At 41.1% G+C, this 26,437-nt stretch overlaps 1 protein-coding gene across 1 annotated transcript in view; it reads left to right on the top strand.

Moving 5' to 3' along the window:
* TMC7 (transmembrane channel like 7) overlaps positions 1–22,224 on the top strand; it is a 304,277-nt gene extending 282,053 nt beyond the window's left edge. Inside the window, exons 15-16 of the mRNA XM_069210233.1 lie at positions 16,216–16,294; positions 21,738–22,224. Of these exons, the coding sequence (XP_069066334.1) occupies positions 16,216–16,294; positions 21,738–21,881 (223 nt within the window). The 3' untranslated portion in view covers positions 21,882–22,224. The remainder of the gene's footprint in view (positions 1–16,215; positions 16,295–21,737) is intronic.
* The last annotated feature ends 4,213 nt before the right edge of the window (positions 22,225–26,437 follow it).

The raw sequence follows: 26,437 nt of genomic DNA, 5'->3' as shown, positions 1-26,437 counted from the left end.
TTACCGTATTTGGAAACAAAACTTTTTTTTAGGGTCAATCCTGCGATACCTTGTGGTAGCCCATGCGTATCGCTAGCAAGACCCTATTGTAGTTAGAAAAGGGCTTGGAACCTGCCCGTTGTTTACCATTTGTGGGCTTGCACGACACACTTCTTTACAGCTTCGTAATTCATCACTGCAGGCCTGGAATAGTTTCCTTTCCTCTGCGTTGAGCAGGGACCAAGCACTTATTGATTCCACTTAATCAGTGCTGTCCCTCTGCTCTCAATGTGATTGAGGTTCAATTTTCTTCATTTAACTTCTGGTGCCTTGCAAACAGATGGCGCATGGCTGTCAAAAAAGTGCCCACCAGGACAAACAAAATTGCAAAGTTGTATTTTCAATAGTTACCTTTATTTGTATTTTGCCAAACTGTCTTTTCTCACATTGAACGCAAATCCCGTTTTTGCTCATAGACGCTGTTCTCGAAAGATTACTATTATCTTGTACAGAATATTGTAACGCAACGTTGCTTCTTTCATATGTGTAATTTTCCAAATTTAACACGTAATCGTGCAATACGCCCTAAACAACCCCACCACACTCCAATCTATCCCACTCCAATACAAACCACTCACCCCAGTCAACTCCAGATCACGATACTCCAATCCAAAAAAAAAGCCAACTCCAATACAGCAATCCAAAGCAATCTGCCCCCTCCAATCACCAAAATTCTGCCCCACCCCAATCCAAAAAAAATGCCCCACCCCACCCTAACAAAACTCCCAACCCCAAACTAAATCAATGTGCCCCCCTCCAATCCAAAATAATCTGCCCATCCCAACCTGCCCCACTCCAATCCAAAAATATCTACCCAATTCCAATCCAAAACAGTCTGCCCCACTGCAGTCCAAAACAATCTGTCCCCTTCCAATCAGCCATACCCCAGCCGAGTTCGCCGCCCTCCACCCCAATCTACTACACTCCAGTCTACCCCCTTCAATCCAAAGCAATCTGCCTCACTCCAGTTCAGTAATCCAAAACAATCTGCCCCTTTCCAATCCAAAACAGCTTTCCCTACTTCAACCTTCCCTACACAAGTACAAAACAGTATGCCCCACTCCAATCCAAAACAATATGCCCCAATCCAAAACAATTTGTCCCACTCTGATCTAGAGCAATCTACAGCATACTAACCTAATTCATTCTGCCCCACTCCAATTGAAAACAGTCTGCCCCACCCCATTCCAAAACAGTCTGGCCCACTTTAATCCCAAAACATCTGCCCACTTGAATCTAAAACAATCTGCTCCACTCCAGTCTGCCCCACTACAGTTCAAAACAATCTGCCCGACTACAATTTAAAACAATCTGCCACATTCCAATCTGTCCCACTACAATCCACTACAATCCACAACAATCTGTCCCACTCCAATCTGCGCCACACCAATCCAGAACAATCTGCCACACTTCAGTCCAGTCCACCCCACTTCAATCTAGTCCACCCTACTCCAATCCACTCCACCTCACCCTAATCCTCCCAATCTGCCCCACTCCAAAACAATCTGCCACACTCCAATCTGCCCCATTCCAATCCAAAACAATCTGCCCTACTCTATTGCAAAACAGTCTGCCCCACTTCAATCCAAAACAGTCTGCTCCACTCCAAGCCGAAACAATCTGCCCCACTCCAATCTGAAACAATCTATCTACCCCACTCCAACCCAAAACAGTATGCCCCCACTCCAGTCTGCCCCACTCCAGTCCAAAAAATCTTCCCCAATATATTCCAAAACAATCTGCTTGACTACAATCCAAAACAATCTGCCACACTCCAATCTGTCCCACTACAAACCACAACAATCTGCCCCAATCCAATCTGCCCTGCTCCAATCAAAGACAATCTGCCCACTCCTACTTGACCCACTTCAATCTAAAACAATTTGTCCCAATCCAATCCAAAACAATCTGCGCCACTCCAATCTGCCCCATTACAATCCAAAACAACATGCTCTCTCTAATCCAAAACAATCTACCCCACTCTAATCTAAAACAATCTGCCCCACTCCAATCCAAAACAATTTTCCCCACTCCAATCCAATCCACCCCACTTCAATCCAGTCCAATCCACCCTACTCCAATCCACTCCATTTTACCCTAATCCTCCCAGTCTGCCCCACTTCAGTCTGCCTCACTCCAGTCTGCCCCATTCCAATCCAAAACAATCTTCCCTACTTCAATCCAAAACAATATGCACCACTCCAGTCTGCCCCACTACAGTCCAAAACAATCTGCCCCAATCCAATCTGTCCAGTACAAATTAAAACATTCTGCCTCACACCAATCCAAAACAATCTGCCCACTGCAATCCAAAACTCTCTGCCCCATTCCAACCCAAAATAATCTGCCCCACTCTAATCCAAAACAGTCTTCCCCACTCCAATCCAAAACAGTCTGCCCACTCAATCCGAAGCAATGTGCTCCACTCCATTCTGCCCCACTCCAATCCTAAACAATCTGTCCCACTCCAGTGCAAAACAGTCCACCTAATCCCGATCCACCCCACTCTGTCCCTCTCCAAAACAGTCTACCCCATTCTAATCCAAAACAATCTGCCCCATTCCAGTGCAAACCATTCTGTTTACTGCACTCAAACAGTCTGCCCCACTCCAATCCAAAAAAAATAATTCCACTCCAGTTCACCCCACCCTTCCACACTCCACTCCAATCCAACCCACCCTACCCCACCTCGTCCAACCCACCTCACCCCAATCCATTCCACCTCAATCTAAACCACCCCATCCAATCCACCTCAACCCGATCCAGTTCAGTCCACTCTGATCCAGTTCAATCCACCCCAATCCAGTTCACCCCCATCAATTCTACCCCACTACAGTCCAATCTACCCCACTCTCTTCTACTCCACTCCAGTCCAAGCTACCCACTCCAGTTCACCTCACTCCAATCCACCCCTTCTCAGTGCAATCCACCCCAATCCAACCTACCTCACCCAAATTCAATCCACCCCACTCCAGTTCAATTCAGTCCACCCCACCCACTCCACTCTAGTCCAATCCACCTCACTCTACCCAATCCACCCCACTCAAATCCATCCTTTCAACTTTAGTCTAACCCACTCCACAATCCACTCTAGTCCAGTCCACTCCACAATCCACTCTAGTCTAGTCCACCACATTCCAATCAAATCAAACCAACCCACTCCACTCCAGTCCACTCCAATCCTCCCCTGCTCCAGGCCAGTCTAATCCACCCTACTACAATTCATCTGACTCAAACCCACCCCAATCCAATCCACCCCAAGATAGTCCTAACACCTCAGTACAATCCACCCAATTCAATTCAATCATCCACCCCACTCCAATCCACCTCACCCCATTTCAATACACCCCACTCCATTCAATCTACCCCACTCTACTCCAGTCCACCCCATCCCAGTCTACTTCAATCCACCCCACCACCTCAGTCCACTTCAACCCACTCCACCCTATTCCACCCCACACCACCCTACTCAATGCCACAACCCTCTGTGCCACTGAACCATTGAGCTCTACTTTTCTCCACTGAAATGCACAACTCTACTCCCCCCTCCTCCACCCTGTACTCTACTCCCCCATTCCACTCTACTACACGCCACTAACTTTTAGCCATGCTGAAACGCAGCCACACTAATGTACAACATGGCAAAAAGACATTGCCAAGCCAATAGCTCTTGTGTAGACGAGACCTATTTGCTTTGCCAATGCTCGTTGTTTATTTACTGACATAGCTTTCAATGTTTTGCTTGAGCCACTTCAATACGTGGTAGGATTAATCAATTAAATGTGCTCATGGGACACATGGGCATACCTAGTGTGTGTTGAACAAGTGTTTCGAATATGATGCTGAAAGTGAAGCTAAGTTGTCTCTCTTTTTTTTTTTCTCCAGGAAACCCTCTGGGGTTATTTCCTTTATCTGGGTTTCTAACCTTCTTTGCACTGGTGCCAACAGCTACTCTGAAATAAAACTAAGATTTTAGATTCTGCTTAAAATGTAATATAAATCATATGATGCTATTTTAAGGTTTCTTTTTATAGCTTTCCCCCCTACTTGTGTATAATACACTTTCTAGCTAACACGTCAAGAATTTTCAATTTTATTAAGGACACGGAGGCGAGGATTATGCTTCTTCTCCTTTGCTGTTTATTAATACCAATTCCAACAGCAGCCAATCAAAACTGACTTTTTTAAATAAACTACATTTCCCATAAATCATATAATGACATTACGTCTCCTGCACCAATCCTAATGTCTATGCACCTATAAATTGCCTTGTTGCCATATTGACGTCCTCTTTGTTTGTCCCTATCAGCTTAGTGAACTTTCTCACCAAAAAACCCCAATGTCTATCAAATGGAATCCACTACGGCGTCTTAGCCATATTGGAGAGTCGAGGATAAGACTCAGGAACTAGGAACATCCAAGAGATCAACCGGATCTTGTAGAAAACTGCACTTCGGAACTACTTCTTGTTCAACTATTCGAATTTCTGCTCAGAGTCTGGGAAGGATAAAGAAGAGAACACCATAATACCCAATGCCAGATAGGGTAAAAAAACATGTGTACACCTCAATACACATTGTCACTTAGGTAAAAAAAAATAAAAAAATAACATAAGAATATATCAGGACTTGATACCCAAAGCTAGGTAGGGTTAATTAGTCACATATGAATACGTTAGTGCTTGTGGGTGGCATAATAGAAACAAACTGCTAACGCTTCAGTATGATAATTGACCTTATTCAACAAGAGCGGGTGAGATTATCCTTGCTTCCGTGTCCTTAATAGAATTGAAAAATCTTGACGCGTTGGCTAGAAAAGATGTTATTCTATGTCAGGACCAAGGTTTTGGATTCTGCTTGTTTAAAGCTGTTGTGATTTAATTGAAACCATATCTAGAGTATTTTGTAATAAAATGAAGAAATTCTAAAACTACCATCAGTAAACCAAAACCCTGCTCCAATGATATTTTGACTCCGAGCATCTAGGTCGTAGTATTTTGAAGTCCTATTCTTCTTTCTGAGTAAGCACTAAAATTAGAGGTGGTATCACCTGCTTTGGAGAAAAAAAATCATCTGGCTTGGTAAGGTATCAGAAAATTAAAAGGAAGGATATCTAAAGAGCCAGGAAGATGGAACCACCATTAGGATGCTGAAACCCCTAGTATGGTCGTTCTGACGCCACTGATATTTCACCATACTTAACCTGGAGTTTTCTGGAAATGAAGTTAATAGTATGTTTAGGAATCATCTTTGACCCTCTTGTAATGATGATAAACACAATGTCTAGGAAACAAACCCAACCTACGAGGAGAAACTGTGGCTTATACATCCAAATGTTCTGCAGCCATAACTAAACATAATAGAATGGTCAGTTATGGTAAAATGGTGTTCTGAATAAAATAAAATTGGGATTCTATCTGTGAAGTAACCCGTTGATGACATTGCCAACTCTGAGTACAGAGAGATTTGTATGGAAGGAAATAGCCCACAGATTCCGCTGACTAGAAGAAGTCTTGTCCACTGGTCTACCATCAAAGAAGGAAAAAAATTGTCCGAAATTGTACACCGATAGAGTTACACAGAAGTCATACTAATCTAATGGAAACAAAGTCTAGTAGGAAGTTGACAAAAAAGACAACTGGCACTCTGAAGGAATTAAAACCCTGTCTGTCACAAAAAAAAAACATCCGTCGTACTTGAACCTACACCTCTTCCAGGCAAGGTATAGTGTTTAAAGGAAAGGGAAATTTTAGAACATGAAACGAAAGTGGTCTTGGAGGTAAAATAGGGTTGTAGAATCACTGAATCCAAAAGAAAATAGGCTGAATTGTCCCAGGTTAACTAAAAAGGACCAGAAGCCAGTGTGAGCTTTCCTTATGTGGTAACTAGAAGAGTTCCGTGTGGGGACGGACAGTATATGCTGATACTCTCAGGAGGATCAGAAATGGGACGAAAGGCTAATGCGTGAATTTCTCCAAATTTTACGGAAGACGTCTGTGTCTAAGGCCATTGGATCTGATCTCTAAATGAAAGAATCTCTTCAAATGAGTGGACAGGAGTATGAAATTTTGATCTTTGCGGTGCTGATCTTAACTATACTGTAGTGTCTGAAATGCGTGAGGAGGAGCTTAGCCCTATTGGGATTGCAGAAATATGTCAGGAAACAGCCAGTTCTTACGTTGCTCTCGCCTGTCAGATAGACTGTTGGCACTTAGATTCAAAATGTGAAGGCCATAATGACAAATTGGCCCACACTGGTAAAGTTGGGATCCCATCCTTCTAAGTGAGGTTACATAATGCAAAAATTGAGGTATTGTCTATTCTCATTCGAACGCCACACTTGAGGGAAAAAAGACAGAGAACTCTCACACAGGATCTCCAACATCTCAAGCGGTGCTCAGGAAAATGGAGGTTAGTTCCACGGGCCACTGAACTCGGGTAAAAAAAAATCTTTCCATATTAGGACCTTCACCCCTACACACTGATGTCCGAAAGTCAAACTGACATCTGTCAGAAGCCACAAAAGAGCCCTGTCGTTCCAGGCAGATGAGTGCCATAACCCACATTGCAGCCTGACTCCTAGACTATTGAATCTGATCGATCAGTTTGGAGCAAGTTCCACCCTCGGAGAGGGTTGAAGAGAAAGAGCTGGTGCTAGCCTCAGGTCATGCATACCTGGCCAAAATTGACGAGGATACCTTGCAATTGTAAAAGGGGAAGTGAATTATCTTGAGGACAGTGCATAAGCCTTTGTGACATGCAGGGTAAGGGCCGATGTGAATCAGTCGAATGCCAGGAAAAACCTGTATGTATCGAGAGCGGATAAAAAAACTGTTTTCTGCTGAACCAGAAACTCTAGATTCTGAAAGAGATGGACTGGTCAGGCTCCCATGGTAGAGCAAAACTTGTTTGTCTTGTGCCATAAAGGAAATATCGAGATGGATAGCCAGACGAGCACTTCTGGTGCAAAGACTGTTGTCTGTCAGATGATGGCGTTCATAGAAATATAACCAAGGAGTAAGGAATGCCACAGAGAAGCATTATGACCATGTGCTGCTGATTATCTTGAGAGGAACATCTCGGAAAAGAGACATAGGCGTCACTAGAGTTGATGTGTACTCTCATGAGTATGTTCTATATGAGATCTCGGAGGAAGACAATTCTGTCTAGCGAGAAACCTTATGGGGTATTCTGTCACTGTGTTTAGGACCCATGGGTCAGCAATTAGCAACATTTTAGTAGAAAGAAAATATTGTGTTCTGTCTCTGAAGGCAACATGGAAGGATGAGCCATTCTTACTCTGGCAATTTTAATCCAAAAAGTGCGGTTGTCTTGGGATCTCAAGGAACTTCTCTGTAGCAATAGGAGGTTTCTCTGGTGCTGTAGAAATTACCCCAGTCTTTGGGCAAAGGTTATGATTGGGAACCACATACGTGTATGGGGCCGGTTGGTATCTCTGAATATGGGCGGCCCTGCTGGATATTTTGAGACGGGGTGACTGGGATCTGTCAAGGGTCGTAGATGGGTGGTCTGGCTTGCACAGGTCTTTGTCGCACTTGTTGCTCGATAACATGCCGCTGACTAAAGGGACTGCGGTAGAAAGCTCTGTCGTTAGGTGTCGCTTTGGATGGACACCGACCGACGGTGTTTTACAAATAGTACACAGCGGCATTGTCTAATAAACATCACATTTTGGAGCCATCTTGTAAGGATGTCAAGGTCCATTGGGTTATTTGTGTCTTGGTGAGAGCTGCCATGTCAAGTATCTTGTATAACAGGAGGTTTAACAAAGGTGGCCAATATGGGTTCAACATTATGATATCGGGGTTGCCTGGTAGAAAGCATTCTGAGTGGGGTAGGTTACGGATGTCTCTGTCATAGGCATTTGCAACAGGAGTTGGAGTCCCCTTCGAGGAATGGAGATGTCGGAACATGTCAGAGTCAAACTCCAGGGGGTATCAGGGACAGAAGTGGCATGAGAGGTTGCAGACTGGGACAGGTCCTGAGGTTTTCTGCGATCTTGTTTGTGACCTAGGTTGAGGGCATTGCCTGAGTCAGGTGGAAACTAATGTAAATCGTCTAAGTCGGTGGATGGAGGAGTGAGGAAGTGAAAGGCTGCAGTAGAAAGCGTTTTGACTGTGAGGTAACGGGGGGTCATAAGGCTGAACTTGAGACCTAGGAGCTGTTGTTGTCATGTGTGGGTCACATGTCTCCCCTAAGGTCCGTGCTGTTCTGTAGGGATAGGTTTGGCATGGCCGAAGTGGAATTTAAAAATTGCTTGGACCTGGCTTACTGCCTTAGATATCAGGACAACCGTTTAAAAACCTCAGCCAAGGCAACATGGCGGGTTGGGCCCCGAAAGTGTCTACAGCTTCCACAATATTAACTGCCCATCTGAGTACCTGCTCGAGGTCACGGGGTCTGGAAGCACGATATCATCAGAGAAGGAGCATGAACAGGCAATGTCTCTAGAGAACCTGTATAGCTAATTGAGTTTCTCTGGCGTGTGGGCGTGGGGAGGCGATTATTTCTCTACCATGAGTACTGTGCGGGTGCCAGCTCACTCTTGCGCAGCTATGCATGTACTCGCTTGGCCCGGTACAATCCGGGAAACCCGGAGCGTGCAAATCACGCATGCAGAAAAGCAAGGTAAGCAAACAGGACAGAAGCTGTCCGTGCCGCAGCGCACTGCCTTCGAGCACCCACTTCATGTGCCGAAATATTAAACACAACAAATATTAATGGTAAAATTGAAGTTTACTTGTCTTGTGCGAAAGCAGCAAATAAAGAGGACGTCAATATGGTGACAAGGCAATTTATAAGTGAAGAGACATTAGGACTGTTGCAGGAGTGATGTCATGCTATGGTTTATGGAAAATGTAGTTTATTTTAAAAAGTCTATTCTGAATGGCTGTTGTTGGAATTGGAATTAATAAACATGCAAAGAAGGAGAAGCATAATCTGAAGCCTCCGGTCCTGACAGAATTCATATTCTCCTCTCCCTGTGCCAGAGTCTGGCAGTTTAAACTTTTTAGGTATGTAATTGTAGCTCAACAACTTATTGTAGGAGGCCTACTCAGTGGTTCATTTATAAAGTAAAGTAGCTGTCCTTGAAATTAGGGAGGTAGTCATTACCAGTCCTGACTTTGTGATCAGCAGCAGAACTACCTTCTGGAGCCCCCGACCATCTTGGCTGGGGAGCAGCATGTACACATTCTGGGAGTATCAAAAACACTCCTTTTTTTATTTCTACTATAGTTTGTAGAAATAGACAAAGAGCTGTCAATACACTCAATTGTGAATGATCACTGTATTGGCTACCTTCCACTGTTTCTATGACCTTAATGAAGATAAAAGAAAGAATGGTCTGATGCCTGGAGACTGGGACCACAGCAGACCAGAATGTGGGAAAGAGTCTTGGTTCCATGAAATAAGTGCAAGTCTCGCCCACAGGCAACAGCCGGTACCTATTAAGACCTGGTTCTACCTAAACCCGAATTGAAGATGACAGACAAGAATTAGAATTCAAGACAGTCAACAACAAAAAGAGGTACAGTAAGGGACTAGGGTTGTTTTAATGGTAAGGTAATATTGGACAGTCACCTGCCTGCCTGTAATGGGGTCCACATTGTCCCTCATGGCAGGAAATAGGAGGGCACAGCAACATGTAATTAGCCTAGGATGTCCTAATTATGTGCATCAACCTTTGGCGGAAAATAGAAGGCACTGAGGAGTCTAGGGATGGAAATTAATCTCCTTCTACCGACAAGGGTTCATAAAGTTAGCCCCCTAAAATGCCATTTCTGTAGTGTCTATAATGAACCAGGCTGTGCACTTTTCTACCTCTGGTTCCATAGAGTACTCTCATTGATGGTCTTATGCATCTCTATAGTTCTTCCCATCATACTTAATTCTTCAGCTGCAAATTCATTTGCCCTCTGAATGGGTTTATAAGGGAAGAAAGTCCAATGAGTTACAACTTTCTGCACTCAGACCTATTAATGGCAACGGTTTTCTTTTGGATCATAATCTGTTTTTCACCAGAGATGCTAGAGCAGAACATCAACATAACATTCCATTTATTAGCAGACTGTTAGGCACTGTATTAATAAAAATAAATTATAGTTTTTGAAATTACATTTAAATTGAATAAATGTGTACATATTAAAACAATTAACAAAATAAAAACACAAACACCGACTTTACCCAGAACATCTTGAGTTGTGCTAAAGTATCATTCTTAGGCTCCCAAAAGCTAACACCAAGATGTACATAAAATTATTACTGCTTTCAGTTTCATCCCATAAACTGCACGTGGTGTGCTAGGATTGTATTCACTCCTTTTGTCGGTTTGAATTCTCCAGTGATACAGAGAATACTTGCATCTGTTGCCTCTGCTTTCCAGAAACATTCTATGATTATCTGTGGCACATATGTATTTTTCTCAAACCTTACACTTCATCCAGGTGTCTGGCAGTGAGCCAGTTCAATACATCAACAACTGCCATCTTCTCATGTATTCATACAGAGAGCAGAAGATTATGTGTACTGTACATGAGCATTTTGAATATGTAAGCTGTATTTCAATAACTTGAAACTGTCGACCAACCATGTGCCCCAAAGGTAGGTTCCCTGATCTCCGTTGGTTACAGAGCTTTTTTTTCTAGGCAGTTTCCAAAGTAGCTGTTGGAATCAGGAGACCAGAGGTGAGGTACATGATTGTTTGAAATTTTGAAAGTGTGTTAGGTTGCTCCACTTCCTAAAAAGACAAGGGGCAGATGAAAACGACCTCCGCAGCTTCCATCTAGTGACCAAACTTCTGTTTCTCCGGGAAAGCTCTGGGAAGTGGAGACACAACCAAGGTGAATTGATGCATTACTGACAATAACCTACTAGATAGTAATGCGGCAATCAGGATTCAGAGTGGTCTGCAACAAAGACAAAGCCATTTCACAGATCAAGGATGATGCTCGCTCCTCCTCATCCTCCTTTACCTAAGTGCAGAGTCTGAAACTTTCATTCACAATATCCCACTCAGCCCCTCTAGCAGACATTGGCATCAGAGGAATTGTCCTCCACTGATTTCTGGGTTTTGCCATACCTGAAAAACAGCTCACACTGTAGCTGGTTAAACAACTCACTATCTAATATTGCCTCAAGCAAAAAAAGTGTCCTCTAAGGTCTGACCTTGAGTAACCTGTACCTGGAACTGCTAACCATAATCAGGAAACAGTCTAACCTTTCCTACCATCATTGTGCCAATGATGCACAACTTTATCTGGAACTCTAGTCCAAAGTAAACATTTGCTGTAGACAATACCCTGAAATTTGTTCAGAATTAGTAATCCTCCAACCATCTGAAACTTAAACTGAAACTATCCCTATGATACCTGAATTCCTCCCATCCACCCACTCACCCTCCCTCACTGTCAGTCCCAGGGTCAAGACTTGGGTGGATTCACTAGACATTTTAAACTGCCAACCCAATCTTGCTGAATTTTTCAAGTCACTTGGACTAATATTCAAAGAAAACTAAACCTAAAATCACTCATAAAAGCCTCCATGAAAAGCCAAACGTCTTCTCAATGTACTGCAAAATGTCAAACTCTTCATACCAAAACTCAAACAAGGGGCCCAAAACCTTGTCATGTCCAGATAACACCTAAGGAAATGCACTGCTCACAGGTGGCCCTAATTCCACCCAGCTCCATTGACTGCAGCCCTTTGTGCTGGAGGGAGCAACATCTCAGGATCAAAACGCTAGAGCACATCACACCTGTCCTTGCCTCCCTCGACTTACTCCATTGAAACTAGAGACCTATTCAAAATAGCCTGCATCAACCAGAGAGCCATTCACAGCAGCACCCTATAACTATCTGATAAAATCATGCTCTTCGGAGATTGTAGCTCTGACTTGCACTGAGTCCCTGCTACTCAAACCTCCCAGATTTAAAAAACAAAAATAGGAAATTATTCCGGATCCTCTTTGGGAAATACACCAAGGATTTGGAGTTCTGTCCTCATGGACACACCAACCCCGCCTTCGGAGCCTTCAGGAAGAAACGTAAGAAGCTTTTTCTTCACAAACACCTACTTAACTAAGCTTCTGGCCATATGGATCCTACCCCCATAAAGAGATAAACTTGCAGTCTAAATAATCATAGCTAGTTGAGTGAAACTTACTGTAAAACTGTAGTGTTAAATGCTATCTACCCTTTATATCCTGTGTAACTCATTTTATTCCCACCAATTAGATATTATCCCAGATTTTCCCCCAATCAAGACTCCTGTCATAAATAATGGACCTGGCATCATCCACACCTTATTTTCTTGTTACTATAAGTAGTTTCTCATGTTACTTGCAGTAGTGTTCTCCTGTTGCTACAAATAGTTTGCAATATTCCCCTTCAGTTTTTTTCCTTTCCTCAGGTGCTGTACATGCACTATAATACTGAAAATAAATAAGTAAAAACTCGATTTTTATATTATACAAGTTGGCTAATCATAAAGATATGAGGACCAGAGGTCCACTGGACAGGGTACTTAGTTATTAAATGAGAGACCTATAAACAGCCTAGCATGCTGTAATCAGTTAGGTCCTAAATTTAGTAAGAAGAACAAATCATAGATGATTCTGAGCAGCTATGAATAAACTAATTGCATGGATATCTAAATTAGATTACAGTGTTTTAATTATCTGTTTGTGGCATGCTCAACTGGACAGTTAACATGCTAGTTGTCAAGAATGTAGGACCCGTGGGATTGAGATGTCATCTTCAGAGAAACATGATGTTCATGGAGAATTTAGTACATTTATCATTACACTATGGTGTGTGACTGCAACTTAGTACTTCTTTGTAGTCAGTTGTCACACGCCCATGGTGGTTTTGCAGGGACATTTAAGGAGGACTTCAGTTGTACAGCTGTTTAGGTTTACCCTACTCATTGATAAGTCATTTGAAGGTAGGTAAAGGCCAGCTTAGGTGAAGTTATTCTGGAAGATGAAGACTTACGAAATATATATCTGTTGATGATCCATGGTGCCAATCCATGTAGAATACCACAAGTGATGTTTGTAGGCTCTGTAGTAAAGGTGCTGTCTTTGAATTAAGATGAGGTGAAGAATGCTACTAGAGGAAGATGGGAGGTTTAGTGGATGTGCTTGGATAGGAAGGTGTAATTGTCTGTGACCAGAGTGACATCCAAAATTGGAACCACAATATTTTAGCTACTATGCTAGAGCTGGACACTGAATTAACATTAGCAGAGTATATGGTAGGTTTTGATAATATATTAAAGCTGGGTATTATCGGCTTTCTCTAGTATTTTTCAGGCCAATAGTAGGCCAGTGATGAGGTGGTGTTTGCCTAGTGCTACAGTGCCCAAGAAGCTTTTCGATGGAGATAACCAGTTTTCTGAATTATTGGGCAGGGAACTGTGAAGAGGTTTATTATGTGGTCATTTAAGTAACCGCCCTAGGTACAACAAAGACCAAAAAGGGACATCGCTGCCACATCTGTTCTCCCCCCAACCCCTAAAAAAACAACCATGAAGCCTACACTCGGACTAAGATAGCAACCGAAAGGAACACCAACAAGGAGCAATATACAACAATTCCATTAGCCGTGTCAAAGATAAAACCACCAGATTGGGCAACCGAGGAGATTCTACAAAAGATAATCTTGGTAAGTCAAAATTGTGGTGCCCCAGGACCAAACAGTGTACCAGCTAATATTTTTAATACTAAACCCGCCTTCTGGTTAAACCTGTTAGTGTTTTTTAAAATTGTTATTTTCTATCAATATTCTGGTAGGGATCCTACATCTATCTCATACACAAAAAACTGAAAGTGGGTGATCCGTCAAATTACAAGATAATGGTCCTGAATGTTAAGGCAAAACATTTCACCTCCCTGGTCCTGGAAGATGTGAGAGAGTAGGTGAGAAACCGTAATTTAATATTTTGATTATAGCCGTACTCGAGAAATGACATCACCAACAACAGTGATGTAGCCCTTGCTCAGCTTCATTGCAATTCAACAATTAAAGGACATTTCTGTGCATGCTTCATTTATTTCAAGAAAACATTTGACAGCAGTGACAAAAACATGCTCTGGCCTTGGTTGGATAAATAAGGGCTTGTGTCTAACACATTGAATGCAATAAAACCCCTTAACTCTAGCACTTGCATCCAAATAAAGCTAAGGGAAGACAAAACCTGTCTCAGAAAGTCTTCACTAATAAAGGTTTGAAACAGGGGTCTGTGTTGGCCCCCATTTTGTTCAATTTGTTTGTCGCTGACATGGAGGAAATGTATTTATTTTTATATTTGCCAAGTTTTATATAGAGAGAACAGGACCCTTTTGAGTGGCAGAGCACTTTACAATATTAATAAAAATATAGTTATAAGACAAATTATATTGGCTATACATAAAAATACATAAAATTGGTAGCGTTACATAAGCAGATAAGATATAAACACACATTCGATCATGAGTACTGGTGTGAGCAGAGCCTGATAGATGGCGAGGCTATGTGTAGAAGGTTGGGAATCAGAGACTAGTGATAAAATAGAAAGTTAGACAGGCATGTAGATGTCACACGGGACCACGATGGGAGAGGAATCTGTTGAATAGTAGAAGCTTATCTTCCTTCCTGAAGATCAGTTGCAAACCAAAGAGCATGCCCCCAACACAAAATAAACATCCATTGCGTGTTTAACAATTTGCTAACAATGCCGTTTTATTGGATCACTTTGTCGTAGGTCTCCAACATTCATTGGCCATCCTTAACGCTACTGTAGAAATATGAATTTAAAAATCAATGAAGAAAAAATAAAAGTTTCACTTTCTTAAGGAATTGAAACAAACCTAGAAAAATGTGGAAGATGGGTCAATTTACTAGTACTTGTGAAAATTAATGCAAGTGCTTGGGATGGAATTTCGAGCTTCAGGCCATCATAAACAACATATGGAGTCCATCGTCAACAAAGCAGCCATCATTAGGTTTGCGCTAAAAAAAACATTGAATCATCTTACAGGCCCTTCTCGAACACCACTATTCAGAGCCCTGAATGTCAAATGCCTATCTTTGCTTACATATGTGCATTTTCTGACAAGCTCAGTCAATAGCTCAAACAGGTGCAGTCGAAGCTGACAAATCTGTTTTCAGGTTATCAAATTCAGTGAAAGAAGCCCAAATTAATTTGGAGGTCGGGCTTACGGAGCAATCCCTTGATTTAAAAAGCTGCCTTATTAAAACTCTGGCGTGAATTATTTAAGGGCAAAAGACACTTTGAATTATCACCTCAGCCACTACATCTAGGGCTCCAAATCTAATAGTTGTATCTGGCCGTCCAGACAGTACTCTGCGACCTACAGATAACTCCACCATGGAGCCTAAATATCGTTTAGGAAAATTGTAAATTGCGTCCAAAAATTCAGTAAGAGCAAAATCCAGAACTTTTCTACAAAATTTGCAAGCAGCATAATCCGCTTACATTCTCGCTATATATATATATATATATATATATATATATATATATATATATATATATATATATATATATATATTAGTGTTGTCTGGTTCATGGAAAACCAAACTCTTACAGCCTGCTGCTTTTGTTAATATTTTAAAGAATCATTTGCACATGTTCTTTGTGCATCTTACTTTTCTTTGTGGGGAAAAATAAATTTTTTGGGCAACCATTCTGCAAACGGAAAATAGGGACCTGCTCAAATGCTATATTTCACTGCTTTCAAGGGACATATGGCATGTATTATCTACTCCTTTGGCTTCAGATATTTGATACTGCCAAAGCATACTTTCCTGTCCTATGACAATCGTCCAGCAGTGCCACTTCTACTAATTGTTTGGATCTGTGGAATAAAAGTGCAGCAGCAGTCACAGGTGAGCAGCTTTCTCATTCTGCAGTAACTTCCTCAGCAGGTTTGCTTTAGCACCATGATTAAATGGCCCGCGTTCATGGTAGCCCCCACAACCCCAAACCCAACTTTTCAGGTTATGTTTTCTTGATACCTGCCCTGATAATATTAACATTCAATTCAGTTCTGTGATAGTAAGATTGCATTATATTTCTGCATATGTATTGCCTAATACTGTAAAAGAAACATTTTATAGGGTATAAGAATGTAACATCTTTTGTTTCTTTTTTCTAGTCTTATTATGTTTTATTTTGTTGCATTGGCTGGAGCTCATAAACGAGTTGTTCTTCAACTCCGGGAACAATTGGCAATGGTAAGGTTTAATTTCAAATGTTATACGCAGTGCTTTTTCTTGCTTATGTATAGTAAGTACACATGCATATTTAGGCAACGCACCCAAAAAAGGCTGCTCATTTTATGCAAAGTATAACCATACTGTAAAAGTGCACTCTTTATTCCAGTTTCTTATATAGAGCATCTGAATGCTTCTTGTTATGGGAAGAGCTCACTGTATAATCCTATCCTTCTGTTTCTTTGACTAAAATATTTTAAGGCAGAGTGTAAACCAAAAAATTGTGACTGACTAAAGAGTTCTTTTACTTTAGATTAAGAGCTTCGGCACAAAAAATGTAGTTTATTTTTATTAAAATACTATTTGGCAGTAATGTATTTTTCTGCTAGGTAGCTTCCCGTAAATGGCCAAGGAGGCCTTAATAATCTGCTTTTCTAAGCCTTGCCCTGGTCCGTGAATCGATTCCCCCTAGAATCACGTCCAGGTTGAACTTGGCTACAACATTGTAACTAAACTTTGAACAAGGAGCCAATACCCCATCCTTCCTATGATGGCTCCTCTTAAGCAGGTTAATCTCTAAATGAACACTTCACTGAATACCAACCATATTTTTTAGATGCTTGAAGAAACTCCAGGGCGCTCACTAGCCCAAAGGCTGGAAGAAATGTTTAATATGCTGTTGCCAGTACTTGTTTGCAGTTCTCCGGCATGTGGGATTTAGCAGCGACATGCACCAATTGACCTCTCTTTTTTATTAATTAGCCAGTCACTAGAGTCCACATAGGCAGTACATTTCTTCATAGTATGTGTACGTGGGGGCGAGTAGCCACTATCCCACATGCTGGTCCTGTTAGTCAGCCAAATGAGGGGAGAGGGCATAGAAAGTGGCATACCTTTGTACATATCATCTCATTGGATACAGATGAACTACTGTTTTTCCTACGAGAGGGCCACACAGGGCTGACAACAGCAGTCAATTCCAGTAAAGAGTTTGAACAGATGTCGGACTATTGCAATGTTGTAGAAGTCGCCTGAGGCCCACATCTACGTCAATGATAGACGTGAGTATAGAAATGGGCTAACTGTGAGAGCATGGCATTCCACAGGGAGGTAATACAGGCATTTGAAATGCAATAGGTCTCACATTTGTGAGAGTTAGAGTTATTGGTGTTGTAAATTACAACGTATTTTACCTATGTGTTTTGGTTTGGAGTGGATGTGTGTGGAGTGAAATTATGTGGGTTGGATTGTAATTGTTAGTTGTAGAATTGTGTGGGATGGAATTCTGTGGTGTGTAGTGTATTTGTGTAGTTGAATAATGTGGTATGGTGAATAGATAGGATTGAGAGCTGCACAAACTTGATAGAAAGGAAGATAGAGAGGTATAGGTACTTTGTGCACAAAGTGGTGAGTGAACTCCACACAGAGGGACAGAAAGAGCATGTGAGAAGGAGAGAACGAAGAGGAGAGTAGTCCACAGAAGCATAAAGAGGGAGCGCCTGTGTATGCAGAAGACACTCCAAGAAGGGGAGGAGAATGTGGGTTTGAGGGACAGAACCCTTGAAAAGGCACTGGAAAGAAACTGTGCTCAAAGACCTGAAGTCAACCACATGAGAGAGGCAGGAAGAGTGCCTGCAATGAGAAATTGTGCTTATTGGAATTGTGTTGTGTAGTACATTTATGTGGATTGCTGGGATGTGGCATAAAGTGCATTTATGTGGGGTGTATTTATGTTTGTATTATGTAGAGTGTAACTATGTGGAGTGTGAATTATGTGGCACTGAGTGATATTATGTAAGTCTAATGTGTGGTGCAGAATTGTGTGGCATTGAATTGTGTGGTGTTGTGTGAAATTATGTGGGATAGTTCGGAGTGGTGTTATGTGACATGGTGTGGAGTAGTATTATATGTAGTATTATATGGTGTGGAATTATCTGACATGTTGTGAAGCTGAATTTATTTACTATAACAGAGGTGGGTAGGCCAACAAATGAACAGGGAATGCCTTACAAAAGCCAGTGGTTCAGCCGAGCCATGAAAATATTTGGCATGTACATCATGACAAAGCTCATATTAGAATATAAGATATCTTCATAATTCAAAAAAAGTATTTTTTCTTTTAACATTCAAAGTGTTACACCATAGCACATCAAATTATACCACTGTATTGAGAAGTATTTGTTAAAATTGAGAGTTTTCAACATGCACTGAGAAACATTTCTGTCCCGTCCTGATGACGATGCTATTAGGGAAATATTAGGCAAGGCAGGGGTCATTTGTACCTCATATGTGGGCTAGATTCTTACTGTAAATGGCAGTACATTGTATGCTATTAGGTCAAACACAAGGAAAGCATTTGTACAGCTAACATCCTGGCATCATATATTTGAAGGTGCTCCATACTGTGACAGTGAACAAAAATGAAGGCATGGGAAAATAAAGGATCATGTAATTTCCTCAAGAAGGGAAGCTGGGATTAATCCCAGATTTTCTATTTTTATACTGTGCATTTCGGCCACTAGGTGGCATTGCTAACATCAAATTTGTTATCCCTCTGATGAAAATTAGTGTGCGGCAGGTAGAACCTTATGTATAACACTTTAAGTGACATTCTAGCAGAAGTAGATAACATTTGTATAAAATACTGCATGTCACCAAACACAATTAGTTCAAACCAGCTGAGGAGCAACATTTCACTCACACAACCGAAAAAGGTCCACAACCTCCTGCATAAGCCAATGATACTTGCACCTAAGATGAACTAAAAGTCAAAAAGAGAATAAAGCAACATATTGTAACCACCATAATAATAGCACCTCGCCCCACACATAACTCTTGCACACTGGTAATGGTGGGCAAGTTAACAGCAGCTCTACAGCCATCATTTTCAGGTCCCTAGCAAAGCATACTCAACATAGCGAGTAAAAAGGCATATACCAAAAGAGTAGTGGCATAGTTTGCAACTTTAGATTTAAGTGCTTAATAAACTGGTATAGTGCATACAACAGGGATAAGAGCTCAGGGAAAGTGCAGCCCTAATGATAATTCTCAACTCCTTAACCATTCACATCTTAAAGAAAACGCTAAGTGACACAACACTACAATAATGAAGTAAAAAGGCATGACTATGATTGCATTTAGCACAAATCATAATAGGGTTCCTGTGAATAATGGCCAGAGTATACCTCCATAGATTAGAAAAAAGAAAATTAGTTGAAAGCACGATGATCATTGCACACAGAAGCAGCTCAGTGATCTTTCACAAATCAACTGTACAAAACCTCAACACACTGTTTATGGACTTTAACTCAAAAAAATAAAATAGGTAACAGGAGCTCTGAATGGGCGGGGGTCTGATGTGAGATGAGCACTGGGCCGCCACTTCAAGTCATAGCAGAGGGTAATGATGGAGGCTAATCACATGCAACCATGTCATCACAAAAAGCCCAAGGCTTGATGTATCTAAAACAACCTTACAACTGCTCAAATCCCACTGCCTGTACTAAGAGTATTACTGCAGTCGGAGATGCTCCTATTGGCCCAACAACCTCAAGTAAAAGCAGCCACTGAATATATCTACTTGCGTGACTTGGACTTTCAGTGCAGAGCATTTTGGGGTGGTGCAGTTCACCTGTAGAAAAGGGCCTGAATGTTTCCCCTCTTCGAAATAATGACATGGACGGTCATATCATTGCAGTTGTTTTTAGTAAAGGTAGTCCAACTCTATTATTTAAATTTATTGCAGCATGTGGCCAAGTGGTGCAGTGGAGTAATTACCAACATAACTCAGTTGTTTTGTTTGTTGTGTGCTGAGGAATATGGTGTTTGTTGAAAATTGATAATGGGCAACCTTCCCAAATGCCTCTTTTTGCATTATGCTCCTATACATTTTAGAGAGCCAGAATGCTATTCCTCAGTAGAAAATATATTAAAAAGACCAACTTTGTGCCCAAATCGAACCCAGAGAGAAGCAAGATGGTGAGGTTTTCTTTGTGTGCTCTGTTAGCAGTATGAGGGTGTTTGGATGAGTTCTCTGATATTGGCAATAGTAAGGTGGCCATCTCAGATTTAATGGCGTCAGGCGCCTTCCAGAGATGCTTCGGGAACACAAATAGAAAAAGTAGCCATCCCGCATAATATAACAAGCAGCAAAGGTGGAGGGGGACGTCCAAGCAAAACCACAAAATCCTTTAAGTTTGAAGTCCAATAAAGTAAATAAAGACACGCTCTAAAACAGCATAAAGACACATAGAAAGTAGCTGCCCGGCTTGTGCTTGGTACAGCTTAGCAAGTGGGCGTTGTTTTCAAATTCACAAAGGGTTCACAGAGGGCACAGCTACTTTGTGTACTCGCATGTCTGATTCCACCCCCCCCCCACATCAACCCCTGAAACTGTACTACGTAAGTCTGGCCAGGGGGGGCAGAATGGCAGCAGCACAGTGGGTGTGTGGTAGCCGTCCATAATGTAAAAAAAAAAAAGAAAGTTCCTGGGCAGCGCCACGGCCAAACATAAAACAAAAGAAAGGCTAGCAAATTGCATCAGCCATGAAGCGGGTGCTGAGCAGTGCAGCAGCCACGCATAAAACAAAAGAAAGGCATATGACACGGGGCATCCATTAAGTGGATGCCTCACTAATCAAGCCCAGAATTCACTATCATTTGAGGGAAATGTGCAGGTAGAATGAAGCCCGGTTGTTATGAGCCAACGGGGATGCTGTGCTGAGCGGGAATTACTCGTCCAGAATGTAAACATGCATGAAAGAAATAATAAAATAGTCCCTCCAAGAAACAGATAAAGATTCAAAGCGCAGAGATACAGAGATTGGTCCCTGCTCCTTTGGTGTAAGCAAAAGTCAAAAAGTCATTTTTAATGGACACTGACGTAGACAAATGACAAGCAATGTGTGGAGATGAACCCCACAAAGCATACACAACAGGTCGCTAAGCAACAGCTGAACCGCTGTCTAGGTCCACCTTAAGAAAACAGAGCATCTGTAGGTGACCAGCACCATAGTTTTAGGTTGAACCATTATCATTCGTAACAGAACAAAGATGAGGGATTTGTGTACTGAAGACAAAAATGTAAAATAATCACACTTAATATTTTTATGTAATGTTTAAGAAATCTGCCCTTCTTTATGCTTACTAAAGAATTCCCTTGTTACTCATTTTTTAATGCTAGTGAAAGTAAATAAACTTGATTTTTTTCTATCTGTAAAAAAAGTGATTAATCTCAGAATCTTTCACAAAACGACTCCACATTATTAAAACAATTTGTACAAAAAAAAGCAGCAGTTTATGTGAAATAATCATCCCTCATTAATGCTTCGTGATTTTGTTGCTGTTTGCATTTTGTTATTCTTTATATTACAACAAAAGGATGAATTCCAATTGAATTTATTTAGGTGCAGCTCACTCTCTCGATCACTAGGTGCACTTAATACTTATCCTATTTTTGTTACAGGAGGGCAGAGACAAACTTTTTCTAATAAGAAAAATTACAGAAGCTCAATCCGAAGAAATAAAAAGCATTAAAGGCATCTCTCATAGGAAGCATGGGTTGCAACGCAAAATGTTTCAGCATCCATCCACCGATATAGATGCTTAAAGGATGTTAGGCTATCTTTGTCATTATTTACAAAAGAGTGTCAAGATTACTCATTCAGTTCAAACTCGTTTATATGCACTTTTTAAGGAACTGTTAACAAAATTCATCATGGTACGACAGCACTAAAAATAACAAAACAAATGGATATTGCTGTAGTGAAAACTGCAGCCGATGCCTAGTTTTGCGTTATCTTTTATACTATGAAATTGTGTTCTTCAGAGAAGAGTTGAAGTTTCAGGTGTTTTTTTTTTTTTACTTAAAAACTTTAACATTTTTAAAGGCATTTCATATTTTACCATACACTGAGTTGACGTTTTGAGAATAAAATACTGAATGTTAATGCATTCAACTGTTTATATTTCCTTGAAATGGACTTCAAATATAATGACGCAAGAAGACTAAGGAAATGAAAAAAAAAAAAAGCATAATGTGTTGGCTGCTCTTCTCTGTAGTCTTTTATTTGTACATATTATCGGTGTAAATAAACAAATGTAATAATATTGCTATATATATATATATATAAAAATGTGAATTGCATTTTAAAATCTTGATTCAACAGTGCTAATGTAACCTGTGCAACAAACTTCACCCGCTCAGTTTGCTTCTTAGCAGTTATTAACATCCTTTTCCTAGCCACGTTTTTAGGTCTCCGCTCCAGACCTATTGTTTCCAATACATAAGATATACATAGAGTGGGCTTTTGTTCTTTGCCCATGACTGGGTAAATGTGTTGTCCGTCTTACTTTTCCTTCAGGTTGCTGCCTGCCAATCACAATGCATAGTTGAACTTGCGGATCTGTCACAGACCCTCCAAAGTGTGAAATATACACTTTCTTTAACCTTAATTCCTCAAAAACTACTGAACTGATTTACACCAAATCACAAAATTTATGCTTTCCGGTCCAAGATCTTGCTTTCTGCCAAATCTGGTGTAATTTCATTCAGCCATTTTGGCTATAGCCATGTCTAATTTTCCTATGGACAAATGAAGTGGTAAAACACGGTTTGGGAACACCCCTTTTTCTCAGCCTCCCCTGATCGATCACCCCTCATAATTTTTAAAAGTTTCATGAATATTGCTGAAACAGTGCCAGAGTTATTAGCAAACCAAAAAAAAATTTTCCTATGGAAATATGGTCCTAACTAGAACAACCCAGTGACGACCAACAGAGGAATAAATATTTTTATATTTGATCTCTGTCCTAGCAACTGCGAGGTGTTGCTAGGCTTCTTGGCCCCTTTTTCCCACAACTAGTTTTTCTTTGTTTTTTTTTATTAAGCCGCCAGCCATGTTAGCTCGTTATATTAAAAATCAGGATCCAGGGATGTATTGGAACACAATTTATATCATGTGTGGTCAGTAGTATTGCAATGTAATAATCAGACTTGTGTTATTCAATACAAGAATTAGTACAAGAAGAGGGTAAGACAAAAAAAGGTAACAAAGATTCAATATAAAGTAGAGTAAATATTTATTCTGCATTCTTCGCATGATGGGACAGCAGCCAGTCCATGTTTCGCCCCTTGGTGGTGCGCTGTTCTGGTGCCTTTTCAAAACTTTTGGTGCTAAAATTATGGTCAGATGTCCTTCACATAGTTTGCAGAGTCAAAGATTTTTTATTTAGTATGTCTAGAACCTTGTAAAAGCTTAACCGGAATTGGTTAGCTATACAAATCGTTGCACTGTCATGTTATCTATGCTAGGTCCTTCAGGGTAAGGAAAATGGCAAGTCACTTGGGTCTGGAAACGTTATTTTAGCACTGAACGTGTAGAAAAGGCTGCAGGCCTGCTCGCCACCCCAAGGTGAAACCCCTGTTGGCCAGTGTCCCATCATGTGAAAAATGCAGAATAAATGTGTATCATCATAAAATCTTTATTCAGACAGATTATGACCATAAAAGAGAATTCCAGACCGTTTAAAACATACAATTTCATAATAAAACTTGTAGCTGAGTCAGCTATAATTCATAATTACACGTTATAGCAGCATTAATCGTCAACCATGTTTACAAAGAGGCAGGCAAAAGCTCTGGTCAAACACACATATTAAATATACAAATATAAAGATAAAACATACATAAAATTGGCTAATAGACTCGACATTTCATAAAAGCACTAAGAAGATACCCTTAACAAATTCTGTAGATGGACAGCATAAAAGTGGCCATATCCCACGCTGCCCCTCCATTGACTTTCTGCATTTCACAGCGGTTCGGACGAAGAAGCTTACTCTCAGGCATATTTCATGGCTGTTCAACAATTGTAAGTGGAATAGCGCCTCTCTCCATTTGCGATGCCCTAACTTGTTTAGCAAAGGTTTGAGGAAATATCTGAACTGGAGATTAAAAAAAGAACATGAAATGTAACAACTGCTCCCCTGGCAATCACATGGGTAAGGTGGGACTAAGTCTCCAAAAGGACAACTAGGGCCCCAGATACACAGGAGCTGCCAAACCATGCCTGCTCTAAATAAAAAAAAAGAGACCTCTCCCAGTTCATAAGTGGTACCGACAAATATAATGCAGGTTCAGAAGTTGATATAAACAATTTTAAAACACTTTACATAGTTTGGAGTTCAACCTTCTAACAGTACAGTTTTCAAGGAAGTGATACTTTATTTTCAGCTTGTCTTTTTTTTTTTGGGATGCTCACCAGTTATGTACATAAATCCATCAACCCCCAATGTGCAAAAGGTTTTAGAGATATAATTTAACCAGGGGATAGATCGGCCCTTATCTAGACTGAGGCAATCCATTATTAAGACCCTGCATAGACACGCCGCAGGATTTGACCACACACTGACCCACAAAAGCAAAGGGGACAGATTAACCTTGTCTGTTATGTATTTGAAGTTAAGCTCAAATTCATAATGAAGATTGAGGTGGACAAAGGTACCTGCAACATCCTCCAACAAATATGATTTTCTTCAGTTTGAAGGGGCAGAGTATTACAATAACCCCGAATCCCGGCCTGTGCGTGGCTGCAGAGATGCACTGTGCATTATAAATGTATAAGAAGGTGGGAATTGTTCCTCCCCCTTCTCAAGGTAGATTAAACAGTGTGCCAGCAGCTCTACTAAGTTTAAGCCCTGCTTGATTCAACTGAGGCTGCCAGGAGCCCTTTGAGTTAAAAATAACACCTAAATAACAGAAGTCATTCACACAACTCAAATACTGACCCTTTACTCTGAACCTCAGGATGTTACTTTTACCTGGTCCACATGCCAGTATGTGAGATTTCACAAAATTAGTAGTTAAGTCCAAACTGCTCATAAAAGAGATGAAGCAGTCAACCAGCAACCGTAGTGAACTGGGTGTTCACACCAATAAAACTGTCATCAGCATATAGCAGCACCGGGACCTGGGTGTGGAAAATCCTAGGGGTATCTATTTTTGTAGATGGTGAAAATCCACAGGGTCATTATGCAACCCTGGTGGAAACCTCGTTTAAGAGGAAATTCTGTGGTCATATCTCTGTGGCCATTCAAACGTACTTTGGCTATGAGGTCCACATGCAGCGTGTGCAGGAAAATAACTACAGGTAGTCCCACTTCCAGGTCCAATAGCATCATCCACAGTTTAGTTCAGTTCCCACAGTCAAAATCTGTGGAGAGGTCGGTAAAGGCCAGGTACAGTGGGCCGTGCCCAGCAAACATATATTTATTAAGTATCTGCTCAAATTTAGGAATTGCTCCACTGTACCCAGTCCTGACCGAAAACCAAATTGGAATGGACAAAGGACGTTGTTTTCTTGGGCCCAGGTGGAAAGGTGGTTAAGTACCACCCTGCCTATGATTTTAACTGTGCTATCGATTAGGGAAATCAGTCTATAACATTTTGGTGAGGCACCATCTCCCTTCTTGAATATGGGTACAATGGTAGACAAAAAGCCCAAGAGCAGGGAATCTTTATGTTCAGGGACTGATTAAACATATTATCAATCAATGGGCCTCATAAATCAACTTTACATTTTATAAGGCCCATTGGGACCCCATTAGTCCTGGGGCTTTCCCACCTGAACACTGCTGTATTGCCAGTTTAACCTGCGATAAGAAAACACAGAAGGACAGAGAGTTCTGTAATCTAATTTCCAGGAAACTGACCATACCAGCATCCTCCTCACTGTAATATATTGTGCTAAGGTGTGAGACCCAGTCAGATCCCATTGCAAAAGCAGACTTTCAGGGGTATTTCTTTCTCGAATTTTGTTTTTTAACCGTGTCCTAAAAGACCTTACTATTTATCCCCACAGCGGCAGACTCCAAGAGGTCCCAGTCCTGCTTTAACAGGGCCTCCTTTCTACTTTATAGAGCACACTTATAGGTCAAATGGGCCTTTCAAACCCCCATCCCGACCCGGGGGTAGCAGTCAGTGCCTTCCTAAACCTACGATTAGCTGCTGAGCAGTGTCCATCAAACTATTGCGGCCCACCATCATTGGGCCGAATAGGTTTGAGTAGAGAGTATCTAATCCCCTGGTTAAACTATTGGAATATGCTAACATACCTTCCCCACTAGCACTTTTTAAGCAGTTTACAAAGTAAGCCCTTTAATGAC

The sequence above is a fragment of the Pleurodeles waltl genome, chromosome 10 (genome assembly GCF_031143425.1).
Source record: "Pleurodeles waltl isolate 20211129_DDA chromosome 10, aPleWal1.hap1.20221129, whole genome shotgun sequence".
In the NCBI taxonomy this organism is placed as follows: domain Eukaryota; kingdom Metazoa; phylum Chordata; class Amphibia; order Caudata; family Salamandridae; genus Pleurodeles; species Pleurodeles waltl.
Note: the sequence above shows the minus strand (reverse complement) of the source record. Positions and strands in the feature narration are given on the sequence as shown.